This window comes from Acipenser ruthenus, chromosome 11 (assembly GCF_902713425.1).
Source record: "Acipenser ruthenus chromosome 11, fAciRut3.2 maternal haplotype, whole genome shotgun sequence".
NCBI classification, from domain to species: domain Eukaryota; kingdom Metazoa; phylum Chordata; class Actinopteri; order Acipenseriformes; family Acipenseridae; genus Acipenser; species Acipenser ruthenus.
Genome location: NC_081199.1, coordinates 18549363 through 18568845, shown reverse-complemented (window position 1 = coordinate 18568845; position 19483 = coordinate 18549363). Strand labels below are relative to the sequence as shown.

Sequence of the window (19483 nt, the reverse complement as noted above, 5' to 3'; positions counted from 1 at the left end):
ATTTGTGAGCAGGAAGGGGAAAAGTACTTTGAGGACTGGTCAAGCTTCACCCGCTCTGAGCAGCTGCAGCAACCAGTGTATGTAATGCCAGAAAACCAAGATACCTCTCAAGTGGACAGCAGACATGTTTTGCCATTACACCTTGCAGCAGGGCATTACTTTAGCATTGTAGTGGATGTACTTAATTTTTTGTAATTATTCGGTTTTAATGCTAGTGTTTTTATATTACATTATTATTATTATTATTATGAATTATTTCTTAGCAGACACCCTTATCCAGGGCGACTTACAATTGTTACAAGATATCACATTATACAGATGTCACATTATTTATTTATTTATTTATTTACATACAATTACCCATTTATACAGTTTTTTTTTTTTTTTTTTTTTTTATTGGAGCAATCTAGGTAAAGTACCTTACTCAAGGGTACAGCAGCAGTGACCCCACCTGAGATTGAACCCACGACCCTCCGGTCAAGAGTCCAGAGCCCTACCACTTCTCCACAAATATATTATTGTTGTATTTGGAAAAAAAAATGTTTTGCGTCTTTAAATAAAGAAATGTGTCACTATTGGAATGAATACTGGAGATTAATACTTAAAAACATATTTATTGTATATACATATATTAATAACAGATTAAACATTTTAGAGAAACAACCACATTTAAGAACAAGGAACACATAACATAGAATTTGATAAACAATTTAAATTCTGATATCAACAATTCCATTTTTGATATCAACAATGTGATAAAAAATACTGATATCAAACATGGAATTTCCGGTATCAGGAAAAAAAAAATTGCAGGTAGTTGGCATCGAAATCACCAAATCCAATGTACTTTTACACCAACACTGTGTAAAAGTACATTGCTATACACAGCTCAGATTTTAAAATAATAATAAACATGTAGTTTTGTTTAAGGTTACATAACAAAAAAAGCTGTAGAATAACAACTGCAAAGTCCACATACCTGCAATATTGTCCTCCGCTGGTCTGGAACAAACAATACCTTCCAGAGCGTGTACTGGACGGCACCCAGTATGTTGTCCATTGCCTCAAACATGCTTTGCCATTTTTGTGTTGGCGTCTTTAACCTTTTTGTACTGTATTTTTAGTTTCTTTATTTTGTCACGGCACTGTATTGCAGTCCGATGCAGTGCTTTCTCCAGTAGGATTTTCGCAATCTTTTCAAACACTTTTTTAAATTTCTTATTGCTCCAAGCAATTGCTCCTGTATGGCATTTTCCGACCATACATTAATAAGCGTTCTAATTTCATCGTCTTCCCAAGGTAAACACAAATGTTCTTTTTTTTTTGGTAAAAAAAGTATCACCTCTCACATCGATTGCGTCCGCCATTGTTGAAGTTAAAATTTCAAAATGCAGTGACGTCTGTGAACGTAAGGGTACTTAAGTGGGACTCAGTGGGTGCGATATACGAAACTGTACCTCCTGAAACCAGTTGGGTCCATGCGGAGGTGTACCTGAGACTGAGTGGAAACACCTCGGACTCAGACGGACTTAACGAGGTGCACTCAAGCGTGGCTAGTGGAAAAGGGGTATAAGAAACTGGATCCTAGTCAGACAGATCCCCTGTGCTGCAAGTGTCTGTTCATCTTTATTTTTGGACTGGGTAAAATGAGGTGTCTGGCAAGTAATGAATTTAAACAAGTAAACGTAATGAGTATGCCAGTTAGTATAAGTAACACACACATACACACACATACAAAGCTTATTACTTTCAATGGCAAAAACTTCGTTAAAGTAATGTTAAGGTTTGTTTGCAAATGTCCAAAAGGTTAGGAAATTGCAAGTTAAGGTAGCCACGCAACCTTAACTCTGCACCCTTATGTGTATGTTTCCTGTCAGACTTGACATCACATATGACATCATCAATGACATGGGCAATGACATCACTAAGCACATGACAAATTCTCCCCGAAGACTGGCCATACGGAAGTCATTGTGATTGGTAACATGTTCAGTAACTGCATTCCAACAATCTTTGCTGTCAAGCTCATTATTTCTCCAGTGTTCTAAATAAAACCAATTAACATAGAATACAGTAGAGCTAATTAATTAGTTGGGACCTTCCACAAGCCATATTTCTCCAAACTCTAATACTGGAATCCACAACATTGGCTTTCTTGTATGAACTACACTGTTTCACATGGCAAAAGGAGTCACTGCATTTTCTACAGTATTATTATTCATTTTATTTTTGCACTGTTACCCATTCTTCTTTCAAACTTTACAGTTCAGTAAGAATTCTTGCTAACATAATCTTATGGCTGGAAGCCAATTATGACGTTGAAATGTTTAGGTAGAATTACAGATTTCTGCAGTTCAATGAAGTACATAAAGCAGAAGATTCCTTTTCTATTTCACTGGCGCCATGGATGAATAATGAGATTTTAGAGAATATTAATTGAACTAATAATTTGCTTAATTAGACATTTTTACACCAATGTGCACAATGCAGCAGCATGATTTATTTTGTGTTACCAGTAGGCTATAGTAAAAAGAAAGTGTGCTAGGTATTCATTTGATTTTACTACTGTACTGTATACTGTATTGGCCTACTGTTAAAATAATGTGATATCTTGAAACAATTGTAAGTCTCCCTGGATAAGGGTGTCTGCTAAGAAATTAATAATAATAATAATGATAAATACTGTACAGCTTTATATTTTTACATAATGTAATGTGTAGCCTACCCAAGGCACATTGGTGTTATTTCAGCGCAATGATTTATATTAAAATACATCGAGAACTATAAATGTGTGTGCGATTTTATTGTATTGTTTTTAAACCCGACACCTCCTTATGTCAGACAAACGTGTCCGGTTTAGCGAGGGGCTACTGTATGGTTATGAAAAGCTTTTTGGGGGTGAAGGTTGGGGCCCCACTATAGAATCTGATGGGATTAAACTGCCAATGTATACTAGAGATCTCGCTAAGAAGACGCAACTAATATTTAAATGAGTATATTGCAACTCTTTTCATTAACATTTTTTCTCTTAGTACATATGACAAAATGTACACTTTGCAAATTGTTGCAACGAAAATTCAAATTGTGGTATGTTTGCGCTGTGACTGGCCCATCTTAGTACATCTACCCCTTAAATTATTAATTTAGATTATTACACATCTTTCACTATCAAGTTAGGTTAGCTCCCCGGGTAGTGAACATTACATATGATTAGCATCTTTACTTCAATGAAAAGTTATTATTCAAGACTTTTCAATGAAGAACCTGTTTTGGCTCAAAACAAATAGATTAATCTAAAAGGGAAGTGATATCATGGTATTTTATGCACTCCTCATGGTATTTCATTGTGTAAACACAAGTCTATTAAGAGTGTAATATGCAATTTGCATTACAGTATATATTTTCAGCTGCCTGGATTCATAAGCATAAAATGAATATAGCATACCAAATTCCAGTCTCACTCGCAAGGGCAGAAAATCAATACAATACAAAATAAATGAGACCTTGTCCTACCATCATCCTTGGCATTCGAACTGTCCAACAGACCCATTTTAAAGTTGCCACTTGTATGGGGTTGCAAAAAATAACATAGCAATTATTTTGCAATCACTTCTGTTTACACAGTCAAGGTCGTCTCAGTAAGTCATTTATACTCCAGACTGCAGTTTATTATACAGAACCAGATCATCTTTGTTCATTGTGCTCCACATGACTTGTGCAAACTTGGGCTCTGAATGAATCATTTAAAGACATTCCTATTCAAAGGTAACAAATATAAACTGAAAGTGAGAGGAGGGGTAAAACAATTTGCAGCAGGTTCGCCCACACCAACCACTGCTAACAGAGGTACAAATCATTTTAATAAAGGAACACTTCAGCAGTACAGTACTTAGTTCAAATCCAGCATCTTGCTTTTTAACCCTCTGGTTGAATCAAGTGATAGAAATACAGTACAGCCATGAGATTAGAAAGATGGGGTAGCAGTAACAAACCTAATTTATCAACAAAATTATGGCAGAGGAGTTTTAAAATACCGAAGGCCACTCAACAGATTAATAAGTGTTATGTTATTACCAGGATCATATATTCAATTCCCAGGGGTTGATAAATATTACGGTTGTGTGAATTTAGTCTCCTATAAATGAGACTATGTACTGCCAACCAAAAAGGGCTTTTTTATGAATACACAACCAAGTATGGTAATTATGCACTGGCAGGCGAATTTCCTTATTCCCCATCTTTCTTATTTAAGTTCTCAACCTTATTAATAATGTACTCGTCTGTCTTTTTACCCATCTAGTGTACCACAAAAATGTTGTACTAGTATATGGAATTTTAATATGTTCTTATATGTGTATGAACTATCTATGTTACTACAACAATTAGACAATTCACATAAATAATGTTATCTGTCCTGCATTGTGTTCATTTTTTAAATGTGTGTGACAGTGAGTGAGAGGATGGGAGCTGCAAATCTCCCTCCCGACTCAAGAGGGCGCTAAGCAGAGGTACTCACACACCTGTACCGAGATGGGGCGGCTTGGAGAGAGGCAGAAACGGAAGTCGGCCATCTTAGTACAGGGCGGAATGACTATATTAGGGGACAAGATTACTGTGATCAGCTGTGCTGCATTAGACAATAGGCAGGTGTGCTGAGTTGCGCTGATCATGGAGTCTCCTAGTATATACGGGCTGTCATTTTGTAAGTGCGGGGCCTTTGATGTAACACTGAACCTGTGTTGCTGAACCATGTGGTTGTTTGTGTGCTACGTGTGTTTGCTTATTTATCATCAGGACCGGGGTCAGAGTGATCTGTCACGCCAAGGAGCTGCCACACTACTGCCAGCACTTTCACCTTGAACATCACACACCTCACACTACTGAACTGGACACTTCAGCACCTGAGCACCTGCACTTTTCACCACACCGAAAGTGCACCAAAGAGCTGAGAGGGACTTGCTCTATTGAGACCTATGATTTATGTTTTTGTTTCTTTGGACTGTGTTCCTCATCAATAAAGTACGCCTCTCTACCACTGTTGGTATTGGGATTGTTTGCACCTGTACCCGGGACTCTGTGACGTCTGTTCCACCACCACACCGTCACAAGGTGTTATATGGAAAATTAAATCTTGTGTACAATCCACAATGTTCTTTGCGATGTCTGTGCTCAAAACAAAATACATTCATCTAACTGTCAATGTCCCCCAGGGCTCTGTTCTCGGACCTCTGCTATTCTTCCTGTACACCTCACCCCGTGAAGCTCTAATTTCCTCATTTAACTTCCCCCATCATTTCTTTGCTGATGACACCCAGATTTCCTTTTTGTTTCCCTCCTTTAACCCCGACCTTGCCACTTGTATATCAGCTTGCTTGGCTGCTATCCAATCTCAAATGGCGTGTGGATATCGCCTTATCAACTCATCAAAAACTTAAATCTTTCTTTCCTTCCCCCTCTTCTCCCCCACCCTGCCCCACCTCTCTGCTCGTAACCTCGGCGTCATCTTCGACTCTACCCTCTCCCTTTCTGACCATATCTCAGCCATAACACACACCTGCCATCTCCACCTATTCAACATCCACAAAATACACCCCTCCATTTCTTTTTCTGCTACTACCACTCTCTCATCTTCACCTGCCTCGACTACTGTAACTCCCTCCTCCTTGGCCTCCCCTCCTGCGCCTTTGTACCATTACAACAAATTCAGAATGCCTCTGTCTGTATCATATTCAACCTCCCTGCTCCTCCCATACCTCCCCTCTCTTCCTCCAACTACACTGGCTCCCTGTCTATTATCATCCTCGCCCTGTACCCAGTCCCTTCTTGCTCCCCTTCATTGGAATAAACTTCCACTTGTCATAAAACAGTCACCTACACTACGTAGTTTCCGCTCCTCTTTCAAAACTCATCTCTACTCCCTAGCCCATCCTATTGGTACTCCTGGTCCCCGATTTCCTGTTATGGCTCTGCTTGCCCCGACCCTGACCTTGCCTCTGGCCCTCTGATCTCCTAAAGCAACACATTTGTATCTCATCACCCTAGCCCAATAAACTTACCCTCTTTCTTCACCCAGTTTTCTTGACTGTACCATTTTTGTTATACATTTGTAAAGTGCCTTGGCTAAGCACTATAAAAATGTAAATACTTAAATAAATAAAAGGTGCAAGATATATTACAGTATTTTGGTCACTTTTGTTTCTATTTTACGCATGATGAACCCCTTGATGAGCACGAGGCTCCTATGCACACAACTAACCTTTCTACCCAGCGCATTACCAGCAGACTTCCCAATGTATATCACACCATGAGGGTATTATGTGGGTGTGGCAAAGTGGTTTGCAGTGCGCAGGTGTAGGGGTGATGTGATTACATAACAGAAGACAGACAACAAAGTTCATGATCCAAACAGAAACGTGTATTTATAATCACCGTCTGGTGACCGCAAAGAATAATCCCAGGCAATACACATCAATGTGTATTGCACTGTTTCAAAACAATGTGTTACAGTCCTGAAAGAATATACACAGTAAAACACACACAAAGACACACACACACACGATCACAAGACCAGAGTGAGTGCTAAAGTGAAATACAATTTATTTAAGTGTTGTCCGGGTTTGGTGCTGGCCTTAAGTGACAACTCTGGATCGTGTTAGCTGTCTAACAAGAACAAACAAGTGTAATTAAAACACGACAAACAAAAAAACCACTCACGGTTATTTTACAGTTCTCCTTTCTCGGTTTGATCTTAACCGTAACAAAAGGAAGAGATCACCTAGTCACGCCCCCTTGGTTAGCGAGTGCAACCGTTTCTCCTCCAATCCGCGATTGCCACATCGCTTCCTTTCTGGGGTGATGACTTGGTGTACCGTAGCTCCACCCCCTCTAGATGGCCGACTTCCACCTTTCTGTTAAAATGAATTGTCAGACCATCCAGTCCGAGGCACTCTGTTCCCTTTACACAGCGCCCTCACAGGTCAGGAGGGAGATTTATAACCAAGATTAATTCTTTCTCTATCACAGCGGGGTATTAAGGAGTGTAAACGCCACGTTCTACCATTGGCAGTTGATTATACTCCTTGTGAAACTGGTCCTTGTCAAGTTTTTATTACAATACAATCTGAACTCAAAAAGGAAGGATGTTTGGAAAAAGGAGAAGAGTTTTTCAAGCGAATTGGATTATCTGTAGGTAGTTATTTGGAAAAGCCTAAATAAAAAAAAAAAAACAGGACAGTGTTTTTGGAATTGAAATGTAGCTTCCATAAGAACAGCTTGCACATGGACTTCCCCATTACATTTTTTCTATACTAGAGCTTTCAGAACACACAGTATAAACATATCACGTACATATGTGGGCAGGGTTTATTGCCTTTCTCGATCTTTAGCAAGTATTATTATTATTATTACTACTACTACATTATTTTTGTCACACATTTGGTTGTGTTCAATAGCAGCTTCATTGGTAAAGTGTATTGTGGTTATGTGTCTAATGATTATTGTGAAGATCCACTATCCCCCTCCACATAGCTCCCACTTTGATTGGCTTTGCCTCACACAGTGTAATTCCCACTCCAATAAGACATAGAGAGCGTTCCTGACATATACATTAACCAGCGACGGGGTCATATGGAATAAGAACTGTCAACACGTTTCTAATCATTTGGATTTTCCTATGAAATGCAAACATTTAAAACATTCTGTATATCAATGGTACAAACTGGTCCATAGGGCAGCAATATGGAGTAGTGGTTAGGGCTCTGGACTCTTGACCGGAGGGTCGTTGGTTTAATCCCAGGTTGGGGACACTGTTGCTGTACCCTTGAGCAAGGGTACAAAACCAACTGTTTAAATGGGTAATTGTATGTAAAAATAATGTGATATCTTGTAACAATTGTAAGTTGCCCTGGAAAAGGGCATCTGGGGAGAGGAAGGAAGTTTGACATTGTAATCAGAGAAAAACAATGGTGATGTCAGCAAGCAATCGTGGCCAACTGTACAAGGGAAGTTCAGTTTTAAATTCTTAACACAGGGTGATACAAACTGCATCAAAAGAGAGCATACTAAGATTGAAGATGGGTCTGGAAGAGGACAGGGATAAACTTGCTGTCACCTACAAACTAAATACATCAGTGAGATTAATCAACTGTACAAGATGGATGGGAAATAATTAAACAGCCAGAAGATAAATTAATAGAGGTGGATCAATCACCTCCTATGACACAAAAATTCATACAACAATGAATCCATGTCATACGGAGCACTAGCCTTTTGCTGAAGCTTACATTTTACCCAAGGACAAACCCTAGCCCAGTTAATTAAAAAGTACATATAAAAATGAATTACAAGTTCCTCCATGGCCAATGCTATCTTCTATTTGCCTACTACAATACAATAAACTTAAGGCATGTTAATTACATTTTAAACAACACATACAGTATACATAACAATAACACCATATATTATTTCAATGAGAAAGACTGAAAATCAAAGTAGAGGATTTTATGTTAAACTAAGGAATGGAAATGACTAGTGATGTGTTCAAAAACTGCGCCCCGTCCCCCCCACCAGCTTGTGTTATCCCCAGGCAAACCTTTAATTTCTTCATTCGCAATACTTGAAGATAATATCCTTCGTACTGTCCATCAAATCAACAGTATGAAGGCCACTCTTGAAATCAGGACTTAAAGGATGTGTTGCAGTAAGAATACCTCTGTTAAGAAAGGGGAAAAATATGCACAAGAACACAGAAATTGGACTATGGAACAATGGTCAAAGATGCTTTGGACTGTTGATGGATGGACAACAACACCTGTGCCTTCTGCCAGTTCTGTTGTCAATTCAATGCTTGTCTTCTTTCTATTCCTTAAGGATATTATCTTCAAGTATTGCTCCTTCCTGTTAGACAGCTTTTTGGGTCTATCATTCCTGGGTTTGTCAATTAAAAGATGATGTTTCTCTGTACTTGTTGATTATGCTTCGGATACCACACCTTGAAAATCAATTGATAAAAGCTATTTCACTCAATGTTTTCCCATCTTTATGCAAGTCAAGGTTGTTATAATAGTAGAAAACACTAGTGGAGGCTTTGAGTAAATTGTTGATGCTCATAATGCATCAGAGTAGAAAAATGCAACATGTCTAAGACTTTTGCACAGCAGTGTATATATGGTTTAATAGATCAATTAAAAAAAATATTCAGCGAAAAAAGGCACTTTACAGAGCGTTTAAAAGGAACCAAAAACAAAGTACACAGAAAGAGTACTTGGAACTGCAAACGCAAGTCAAAAAGGAAGTTAGAAAGGCCAAGAGAGAGAAATCAACATTGCTAAGGGGGCTGAAACCAATTCCAAAATGTTTTCCCAATATTATAACAGCAATAGAACATTCAAAGAGGATGTTAAATGTCTAAGAGATACAAATGGCAAAATCATAGACGAAGAAAAAAAATATATTAAAAGATTACTTTTCACAAGTATTTACAAAAGAGGATACGGACAACATACCCCACATGTCAACCTGTTCATATCCAGTTTTAAATAACTTTAGCATAACAGAGGCAGAAGTGTTAAAGGGACTAGGAGCTCTTAAAATAAACAAATCCCCTGGGCCGGGACTTTTTCGACCTGAAAAAAGAAATAAAGACCAGGGGTCACAAATGGAGATTAGATAAAGGGGCATTCAGAACACAAAATAGGACGCACTTTTTTACACAGAGAATTGTGAGGGTCTGGAACCAACTCCACAGTAATGTTGTTGAAGCTCACACACTGGGATCCTTCAAGAAGCTTCTTCTAGGATCAATAAGCTACTAACAACCAAACGAGCAAGATGGGCCGAATGGCCTCCTCTCATTTGTAAACTTTCTTACGCTCTTATGTTCTTATGTTGTTTACATTATCGTCAGCATATTTTAAGTGATTGGAAGCTGAAATTACTTTTTAAGACACCCTTCTCTTATACCAATACAGTACTATAGTACCATTTTAATAGCAAAACATTCACTGGCGGCTCTGACAAACCGAATATTCAAATCCATTCATACAAAGTTCCCCAGCTTTGCTGAAAAAATCTGCTTTCCCTCGTTTTTCTTTTGTATTTTTTATGCTCTCATTACTATCCAACCTAGTAGATTCAGCGTCTGTCAGTTCTGGCAGATTCTACTGTACTTGCTGAAGCGGTTTCCTCTGTCATCCCCTCTGGTGCTGTCAGTTTCTCAGAACATTTGGTTCCCAATAAATCAATTATAATAAATATTTCATTTGATTCATTCAACATTAAGTATTATTCAGAGATCCTCAATTAAATGATATTGTTTAAAAGCAGGGCCATATAGTTAACAGAACTAGTATTAATTAGCGATTTAATATATGCTATATCAGTCTTTTCACCCACAAGCTTTATCACATTAAATCAAAGGACATAGGTTGAGTTCCTCATTCAATCCATACAGTTCCAGTGTTTGTAACATTGTGATCCAATATGCTTCTCTGTGTAGAAGTTGATTAACTATATTCCCCCCTCTAGCAGATATATTAACCTTTTCAATACCCACATAGTGTAGTGAGTGTGGAGATGCTGCATGCCCAGCACGAATATAGTGTTTTGCGTTCAAGTAATCTTTTTTACTATTTCTTATTGCAGCTTTATGTTGCGCTATGCGTATCTTAAGAGGTCTCTTTGTTTGCTCTATGTATACAAGACAACAACACCCGTGGTATTACAATTAATAAAACCATTGATCTTACTCTTTCTGCCTGATCTTGGATGTGGAAGAATTTTGTATTGGTCATACTGGAACGGTTTACACAGTGGCCGCATTTCAATTTCCCATCTGGGATATTTGATAACCATGTTCTATTTTCTATTCTGGGGCTAAACGACTGTACCACTCTATCTTTTACATTTCTTGCCCATTTGAATGTTATCCTCAGAGTTCTGTCCTGTACTATTCCCTTTAACGAATTACCACTCTTCAAAATGTGCCAGTGTCAGAAGATTATTCTTTTCATATCATTAGCTAAATGACTATATTCCGTGGAAAAGGTTATCATTTAATTTTCTTTCCCCTGATTTTCAATGTTACTTTTGTTTTTATTTTTGAGGAGCAGATTCCTATTGGTTCCTTTTGCTCTCTCTACAGCCATTAATATGGTATTATCATCATACACCCTTGACATGGAACACATTTCTAATGATTTCTCATTAAACTGCAGCTCCATACTGCAGTTTCTTTTCACCCTCAGGAGTTGTCCCGTAGGTATATTTTTAATTAGTGACCGTGGGTGTTGACTATTTGTCAATAAGAGTGAATTCCATTGGTTTGTTATACATTGTAGTTTGTATGGCCAGTCTTCATGGATAATTTGTCATGTGCTTAGTGATGTCATTGCTGATGTCATTGATGATGTCATATGTGATGTCAAGTGTGACGGAAAACATACACATAAGGGTGCAGAGTTAAGGTTGCATGGCTACCTTAACTTGCAATTAACTAACCTTTTTGACTTTTGCAACCAAATCTTAACGTTACTTTAAAGAGGAACTGTAATGCAAATGAATATATAACCATTTCAATAGAAAACATGTTAACTAAAGCTTTTGATGCATTTTCAGACTCTCCTTGAGCAGTATATCGTATAAAAACCATTAAAACAAATTAACATTGAATGTATTGGAGCTCTCTTCTGTCGCGCTTTGTGTGACGTCCTGTCGTTAACTCACTCTATAGTCACACATAGTATTCTATTGCACGTATGTCCCGTTGCTATATTATGTAGCCATTGTTTTGTTATGGCTGCCGTTTGTTGGTTTAAGACTTAGGCACACAAAAACCAACTCCCCAGTAATGCTGTTGAAGCTGACACCCTGGGATCCTTCAAGAAGCTGCTTGATGAGATTCTGGGATCAATAAGCTACTAACAACCAAACGAGCAAGATGGGCCAAATGGCCTCCTCTCGTTTGTAAACTTTCTTCTTCTAGGAAATACTTTTTGTTACTGTTTTTCCTTTTGTTATTTTTGCACCCGAACGCTTTGTATTCCGACATAATTCACCCTGGCGGTGTCGTTCACTGGTGTGGGTGGCTGTCAACGATATGACGTAACAGCGGTGCCAGAAAGGTTCTGATATGGTGGCAGCCTGCATTTCCAGCTGACCCAGAAAGCTGACAAAAAAATTGAAAAACTGGTCAAACGCTTTACTTTTTAACAAAATTGGCGCAGCGAGATGCATTTGTTATGAATATAGAGCATTTAGAGAGCCTTATTATTTTGATTACAGTTCCCCTTTAACAGTTTTTGCCATATATGTATGTACATAGCTAATACCATTTTTTAACAGACTCCTATGTCATAACTGCCTGCTCTGCTTAATGTCAACAGCAGCCATATTTATAACTAACAACAAGCCTGTAAAGTGCACTATGTCGTATTTTTGCGTTCAGTGGGAGAAACAAGATCATTTCACCAGCTACCTGAAAAAGACCTGGACATACTGTACATACACCTTTTGAATTTTATCTTGTCTGTAAAAAAATAAGTAAATCTGGAAGACTTTGAACACATTTCTCTCAGAAGCATAGCAGCGTAACCTGCACAGACATACCTATGAATGGAGCACTTTCTACAGCAGTGCGCCACAGTTTATTAAAAGGTAAGAAACATAAAATATCTAGGGAATAATATATGGGCCAGAATATATTATCACACAAAAATATGTATCTTGTGCATTGCAGCTCAAAACTCGAGACATATTATTGCGTAAGGTGGTTCAAATCAGGTCGCCCGGTCGCCAAATGCAAACTTCAATTTTAATATGGCCAGTAGATTTTACCACTTTGGGGACTAACCATTTACAGTATATAACTTCGGTTCTGTAATAAAGGCTTTCTGCTTAACTGTCAGAATCTGCACCGCCCTGTTGATCTCGCAGACCTAATCCTTTCGTGGAACCAGACCCCTTTTCTTGTTTCCATAGTAATGCACAACAGCCAATCAAGTTAGGGTAGAACAGCGGGAATTATCATTCCGAATTCATCCTGCATTGTCTGCAGTTCGGAAGAGACAGCTATTGCCAACTTAAAGAAAATTAAGAAACTAAAAAACTTTAAAAATAAGTAGACTCCCCTCACCCCAACAACAACAAGGGACGAAAGGAGAGTTGAGGTGTCTCTGCTGCCTTAAGGCACAAACAGGGGGGTTAAAATAACCACACAGCTTTAAAAACATTCTCTGTGTTGCAGGAGCGCTGCTGCGCTACAGGTCATTGAGGTTCCCTGACATGCTCGGTTGATCAGCTTAGAAGGCATGCGAAATAAAAATAAAAAAAAAACATTCTCTCAAACTATCTCTTACTTAGCCTAAATAAAATGTAAAAGAAACTGAAGGAACAGTCAAATCTATTTGCATTTGGATTTGGAAAATCCACATCTGGCCAACTCTATGAAAATGAGAATGTAACTTAAGATGAGGAGAAGTTAACAGATTGTTAGCATTTTAGCCAGCTTGCCTATGACAGTAACTGAAAAATAAAGACACGTGTTCACTTCCCTGGATTTTTTATATAGTTATCTTCCCTGGCATTTGATTAATATAGTCCTGGCATTTTATGTACTGTATATACTTCACTCACTGGCCTTTTATGCACACAGCAGACTTTATGCAAACAGCAGACTTGTAGGACTCGAGTCGCATTTTTCGGTCTCGGACTTGGACTCGTCACGGCCTCAAAAGACTCAGACTCGACTCGGATTCAAACATTTGGGTTCTGTGACTGTGAGATATTAACGAGTCCTTTTTATTTTCTATTACACAAGTAATGTTACAGTTACTAGGAAACTGTGCACAATATAACCCCACCCAACAAAACATTATCCAATCACTGGTTAGCCCTGTTGTCTTTGCAGCCAATCATAGTAAGAATAAGAAATTGGAAACGAGTTGTAGCATAAAGACACCCCCACACAAATCCAATTGCGACCACAGCAGACCAAGTTTTTTTTTTCTTTCTCTTTTTTGCATTAAGTTTTATAAGCAATAAATAATGTCAGAATGGTAAACAAGTAAGCAATTATTTGGCTTTAACAAGCCTTTCTCTTTACTACTTTAAACTGTGTTCTAAGTTTTTTAAGCACTGTAGAAATACGTTTCTAAAACTGCATTCTTGAAAAATATGTAATTTCATTTTGCTGAGCTCCCTGAATCTCTGGAATATAATGTACTTGTTTGCACGAAAAAAATAGAACAGTTTAAAGAAAATAATCATATAAGTTAAATTCATACTTTTAGAGCTCAATTCATATCAGAAAGTCAGTGTGATTAAATATTCTGTGCTTTGCTTCTAATCTCCACTCTTTCCCAGCACACGCAATCACTGTTTGTAAGCAACGTTAATGAATTCACCTGGCAAATTCAGTGTAAAACTAGGCACTAAAGTCTAAAATCGAAAATTGCCTACCGTCAAACAGGCAGATATATTAGACTGATATGACAGAAGGACTGATTAATAGCAAAAAAAGAACGACAGAATAACTTAATACCACTTCATTTATCAAAATGAAAATAATTTATTATGGATGCAGGGAAAACACATTAAAAATACGCTATGCAGCGTCAAGCTAGAAATCTGTCTGTGTGAACTTCACTTTTTAATTCCATTATGTATCTACACAAAGGGGAAATACATATAGTATGTTTCTGTGTAAACGAGAAAAGATAAAAAAAATACATTTCTGAAATCAAAGGAACTGAAGCACAATCTCGTAAATGCATCATTGTATTACGGACTTAATAAAAGTGCAAATACAATGAAAGTGAAACATAATGTTTCTGTTTTGCAAAACAAATAATAAAAATAATACTAATTGTACTATTTAAGAACACAGTATTTTGTAGTGATCTTGCTAGGAGGGGGGAGAATCAGGATATAGAAGGTGTGTGTGCATGCAAGGGGTTGCACTGTGGTGTGTGCGTGCAGGACTTGCATGGTGGTATGTGTGTGCAGGGGTTTGGTGTATGCAGGGGTTGCATGGTGGAGGTATGCGTGCAGGGGTTGCATGGTGGTATGTGCGTGCAGGGGTTTGATGTGTGTAGGGGTTGCATGGTGGGTGTATGCATGCAGGGGTTGCATGTTGCGTGTGTGTGTAGGGGAATTGGGGTGCAGGTTTGGCACAAAAGACGTGGGGGTGGAGGTCTGAGTAAGGGGTGGAGGGAGCAAGGGGATATAAGGGGGTGCATGGAAAAGACTGGGAGATTGGGGGAGACAAGAGAGTGAGAGGTTGTGTTTGGGGGAGATAGAGAGATAGATTTGGAAAGGGTAGAGTAAAGGAAAATTTTAATAATTTATTTTCATTTTTGACTCCCAGTTCCCATCCCCTACTTTTTGATTTTATTTTATTCATTAATTGCTGTACAACAATATATGGCTTGAGCCTTCATTTACTCACCGTTACACTCATTTCTGTCCCAGAAGAACCCAAAAACACCACAATATATACACTTCCGGCAGTGTCTAAATCAGATTGGCGGAGTTTACCCGAATTCAAGTCAAAGTAGATACTATAGTCGGAGATGAAAGTAAATATAATTTCTTATCGGTGTAATGTTATTTTCAGGTATGCATTAAAAAGTGGTACTCAGCGCACTGCGCTTGCTCACCTAAACAACTTCCACTAAGAAAGCAGGGAAGCGCCCATTCAAATCTGGTACATTATGTTGTTTTTGTGTTTTGCATTTTTAAATAGAATTGATCATATTTTCCAGTCCCTTACATTGTTTTAATGTAATTGATCATATTTTTCCACCATTATGAAAATAGTATGCAATATTTATCATGTGCAATACATTCGAGCTTCTACTTTTTTTTTTTTTACTTGCGCAACTTTGTGGTGGACTTGTGATTTTTTTTTTCCTTTTTAGAGAAATTGATTGTCTGTTTCCAATTTAAGTTTGTAAAAAAAAATATGTATAATTAATGGTAAATATACCTCTTTTTGACAGTAGGAAAACACCCATCAGATCGCAATTGATTGCACCTGTATCAAAATCTGACAGCGTACCACTTTCTGGCATTGCACATGTCAAGTTTTGGTGCACGTACCACATTTCTGATGATGTACCACTTTCTAACACTACACCAGATATTCCAAATTGGGGGAAAAAAATATAAAAATAATAATTGGTCACTCTGAAATTTTTAAAAAAAGAAACATAGAATGTATATAATAATACTATGGGTCAGAATATATTACCATAATTCACGAGTGGCATTATGAAAGACATATTTTTGGGTGGTAATATATTCTGACCCATATATTATACTATTTATAGATATATAGAAGCCGCAGGCTGAAGACATTGTCCCCTGGAGGTAAGTATAGTTCTTCCCAAGAAACCTTTAGTTTCCCACTATGAGCCAAGGTCTGCAGTCCATATTTGTTTTATGAATCATTCAAGTAAATTACAATAATTTGTAGCTTTAGTTTTAAATAGTACATTATCAATTTTTTTTTTTTTTTTGCCATAGAACTGTCAGTCTGACTTTCTCATTGCATTGTATTTTTACATTGTCGAGTTGGCTTTGTTTAGATTTTTGGAAGTCAGAAAACACTGAAAGCAAGGTTTTTAATGGCGATTTTAGTGTTTGCAGCATCTTTGTTTTGTAGTATATTTTGTAATTCACTTTCTGTTATGTCACAAAATCGATTTCCAGATGTGGGTTTGTCCGGCATTTTGCTTTGTTGTGCATGGAGAGGAGGACGCTCAGCGTGATGACGTTATTTGAGGGAGGGAGAAAAAAATGATTGACCGAAAACAGCATCACAGGACAATGGGTAGATCTTTTTTTGGACATGTGATGAGATTTTAACCAATCACATGCCAGAGCTTCTAAGGACTGATTCATATATATATATATATATATATATATATATATATATATATATAGATAGATAGATAGATAGATAGATAGATAGATAGATAGATAGATAGATAGATAGATAGATAGATATGTGTGTGTGTGTGTGTGTATAAGAATCATTCAAGCTCTCTTAGTCCTAATGAAAGTACAGTGCAATAATAATAAATGACTGTATATTTGTTTGGCGTATTTAGAGTACCTAACATATGAAACCTCTGTCGCTATGTACAAAATTGTTTCCAAGACTGGATTGATAGTTATATGGAACATACATGGTGCATTTTTATTCCTGATACAAATACAGACTCTGGCCTAAACAGTTTTTAAGATGGGTGTTGGTTTTTAGCTGGGTGTGTTGGGTTAGAAATAAATCAATACATTTGGAGTCAGCAAAATTATATATATATATATCCAACAGGTTTTATGATATATGTCCCTATCACCTTGTAAGTGTCAAATTGGCAATGAAAGGGAATGTCAAGTTTAGCTTAGTATTACTTTATATATATGTATATATATATATATATATATATATATATATATATATATATATATATATATATATATACACCAAGTTCTACCAACAATGTCAGGTAAGGAAGACTGAGTACTGCATTATGCACAGGAGTAGACTGACCTCTAGTGACAGCAATGCCAGTATCTGGAACTGCAATGTATTACACTTTTTCTGTCAATTATTCAAGACACATTTCCATTAATAATCTGGAAATGCTAATCTACGAAACATACTGTAATTGCGTAATACATTATTACAGTAACAATTTAATGCCATGTAATGTATAAAGTAGACAGCAAACCTACTGCCTTTAATGAGTATGTATGACTTGCATTTATCTGTGAGATAATAGGACTGGTTTACTCAGCTTTTTCAAGGACAATTTACCATTATATGTGGAATTTATTTGTCTGAATAAATGGTTAGTAAATCCATCCATGTTACTTAAAACTCACTTTGAGGTAACTTTTCTGCACAGGAAATTACAGAGTTTTTTTTTTTTAACAATGCAAAAAGAAAAAAAAAATATTACACAAAACTATGCAGTATACCTCAAAGGGATATTTTGGCAATTTCATATATCTAATATTTTTATTGTACATTGATTAGTTACTGTCAGTTATAATCACTCAAGCAATACTATCCGTGTTCTGCCTTAATCCCATACCTAACTATATGTCTTCAATTTAGTATTTCACTCATAGCACTCCACAAAGCAAAACACAAAACATTAAAAAGCATTACAATGTACAAACCTTTTCCTCACAACGGTAGTGTTTTCTTAATTGCAGTTCGCTTACAGATAGAGTAGGTTATTAATCAATGTAGTTCAAATGATATCTGTAAAGCAGGTGTGTCGTCTATATGACACTCAAAATAAAATGTAATGTAAACAGGGCTTTTAGCAATAAACTGGGACATTGCAAATAAAAGACGTTACATTAAAACGCGACAACCAACCAGAGCTGCTTAAACGTCTGACAATCATAACTACACTAACCATAGGGTTTGTCGGGACAGTTATCAGGAGATTCTCCCAATATATGATTTTTCATGTTTCATATATAACTGCATTAGTTAAAAAATGCACAAAAAACACCACAATTATGAATACTTTACTGCATAACAAGATTATAAGAACATGCACAAACATAAAAAAAACGATTCTTTTTTGTATTCCCAAGTAAAAGTCTATGCAAAAGAAGTAAAACAGTTCTCCGTTTTTCCCTTTTATATAAATATCATACGAATATATGCTTTTTAATGCGTAACAACTATGGGGGGGGGGGGGTAGAGTACTTAAGAAACATTTAAGTTACAAGTTAGCAAGATATTTAAGAGCAAAGGCACCTGCTTTGGGCTGGTAATATGTTACATCTCAACAGTACTTACAATTGTTAGCTGCCAGCGCAAGGCTGCAAAGACTGAACACCACCAAACTGAAGACATAGGGCAAAGGCGAGGACTGACATTCCATCTTCGCTGCCAGGGACTATGAATAACCAGGCAAATGTAATCCTCAGTCTGGGAAGGAATATCTCCACTGGGTTTGTTCTCTATCCTTTCAGTTAGACTGACTCGTTTACTTACCCTGCAGTCAGGCAGCCGCTAATGAAATAGCAAAGCCACTCCCCCCACCCTCCCCCAGACCCTCTTAAAGACGTAGCTCCTCCCGAACAGCGTACCCCTGAACGAGTGTTCTCGCTGGCTCAGATTGTTGCTCAGCACCAAGGCAATGAACAGCTCCTCACGGCGGACAGGGTGCAGCCTGCTTGTGAAACAGCAAACACACCTTCTGGCTGAGGGGAACGATCCAGGCTGCTCTCCAGCACGGGAGGATATCGAGCAAAGAATATGTAATCAAATATACCTGTACCTGTATGCGCTGTACAGCATGTACTGTTCATATGCACAGGCGCTCACATTAACTTGTATTACCACACAATGCGGTTCTACTTAATAATTGAATATGTACACAAAATGTTTAATGATTTAAAAAAAAAAAAAAAAAAAAAAAAAAAATCTATTTCACGACGTTTCGAATAAAAGCAC

General features: G+C 37.4%; 1 protein-coding gene across 2 annotated transcripts in view; it reads right to left on the bottom strand.

Annotated features, from left to right (window-relative positions):
• Positions 1-19054, bottom strand: part of LOC117427084 (contactin-associated protein-like 5) — a 400337-nt gene extending 381283 nt beyond the window's left edge. For both annotated transcript variants that reach the window (XM_034045447.3, XM_034045448.3), the window contains exon 1: positions 18824-19054. In XM_034045447.3, the coding sequence (XP_033901338.3) occupies positions 18824-18908 (85 nt within the window). In that variant the 5' untranslated portion in view covers positions 18909-19054. The remainder of the gene's footprint in view (positions 1-18823) is intronic.
• Between the last annotated feature and the right edge of the window lie 429 nt (positions 19055-19483).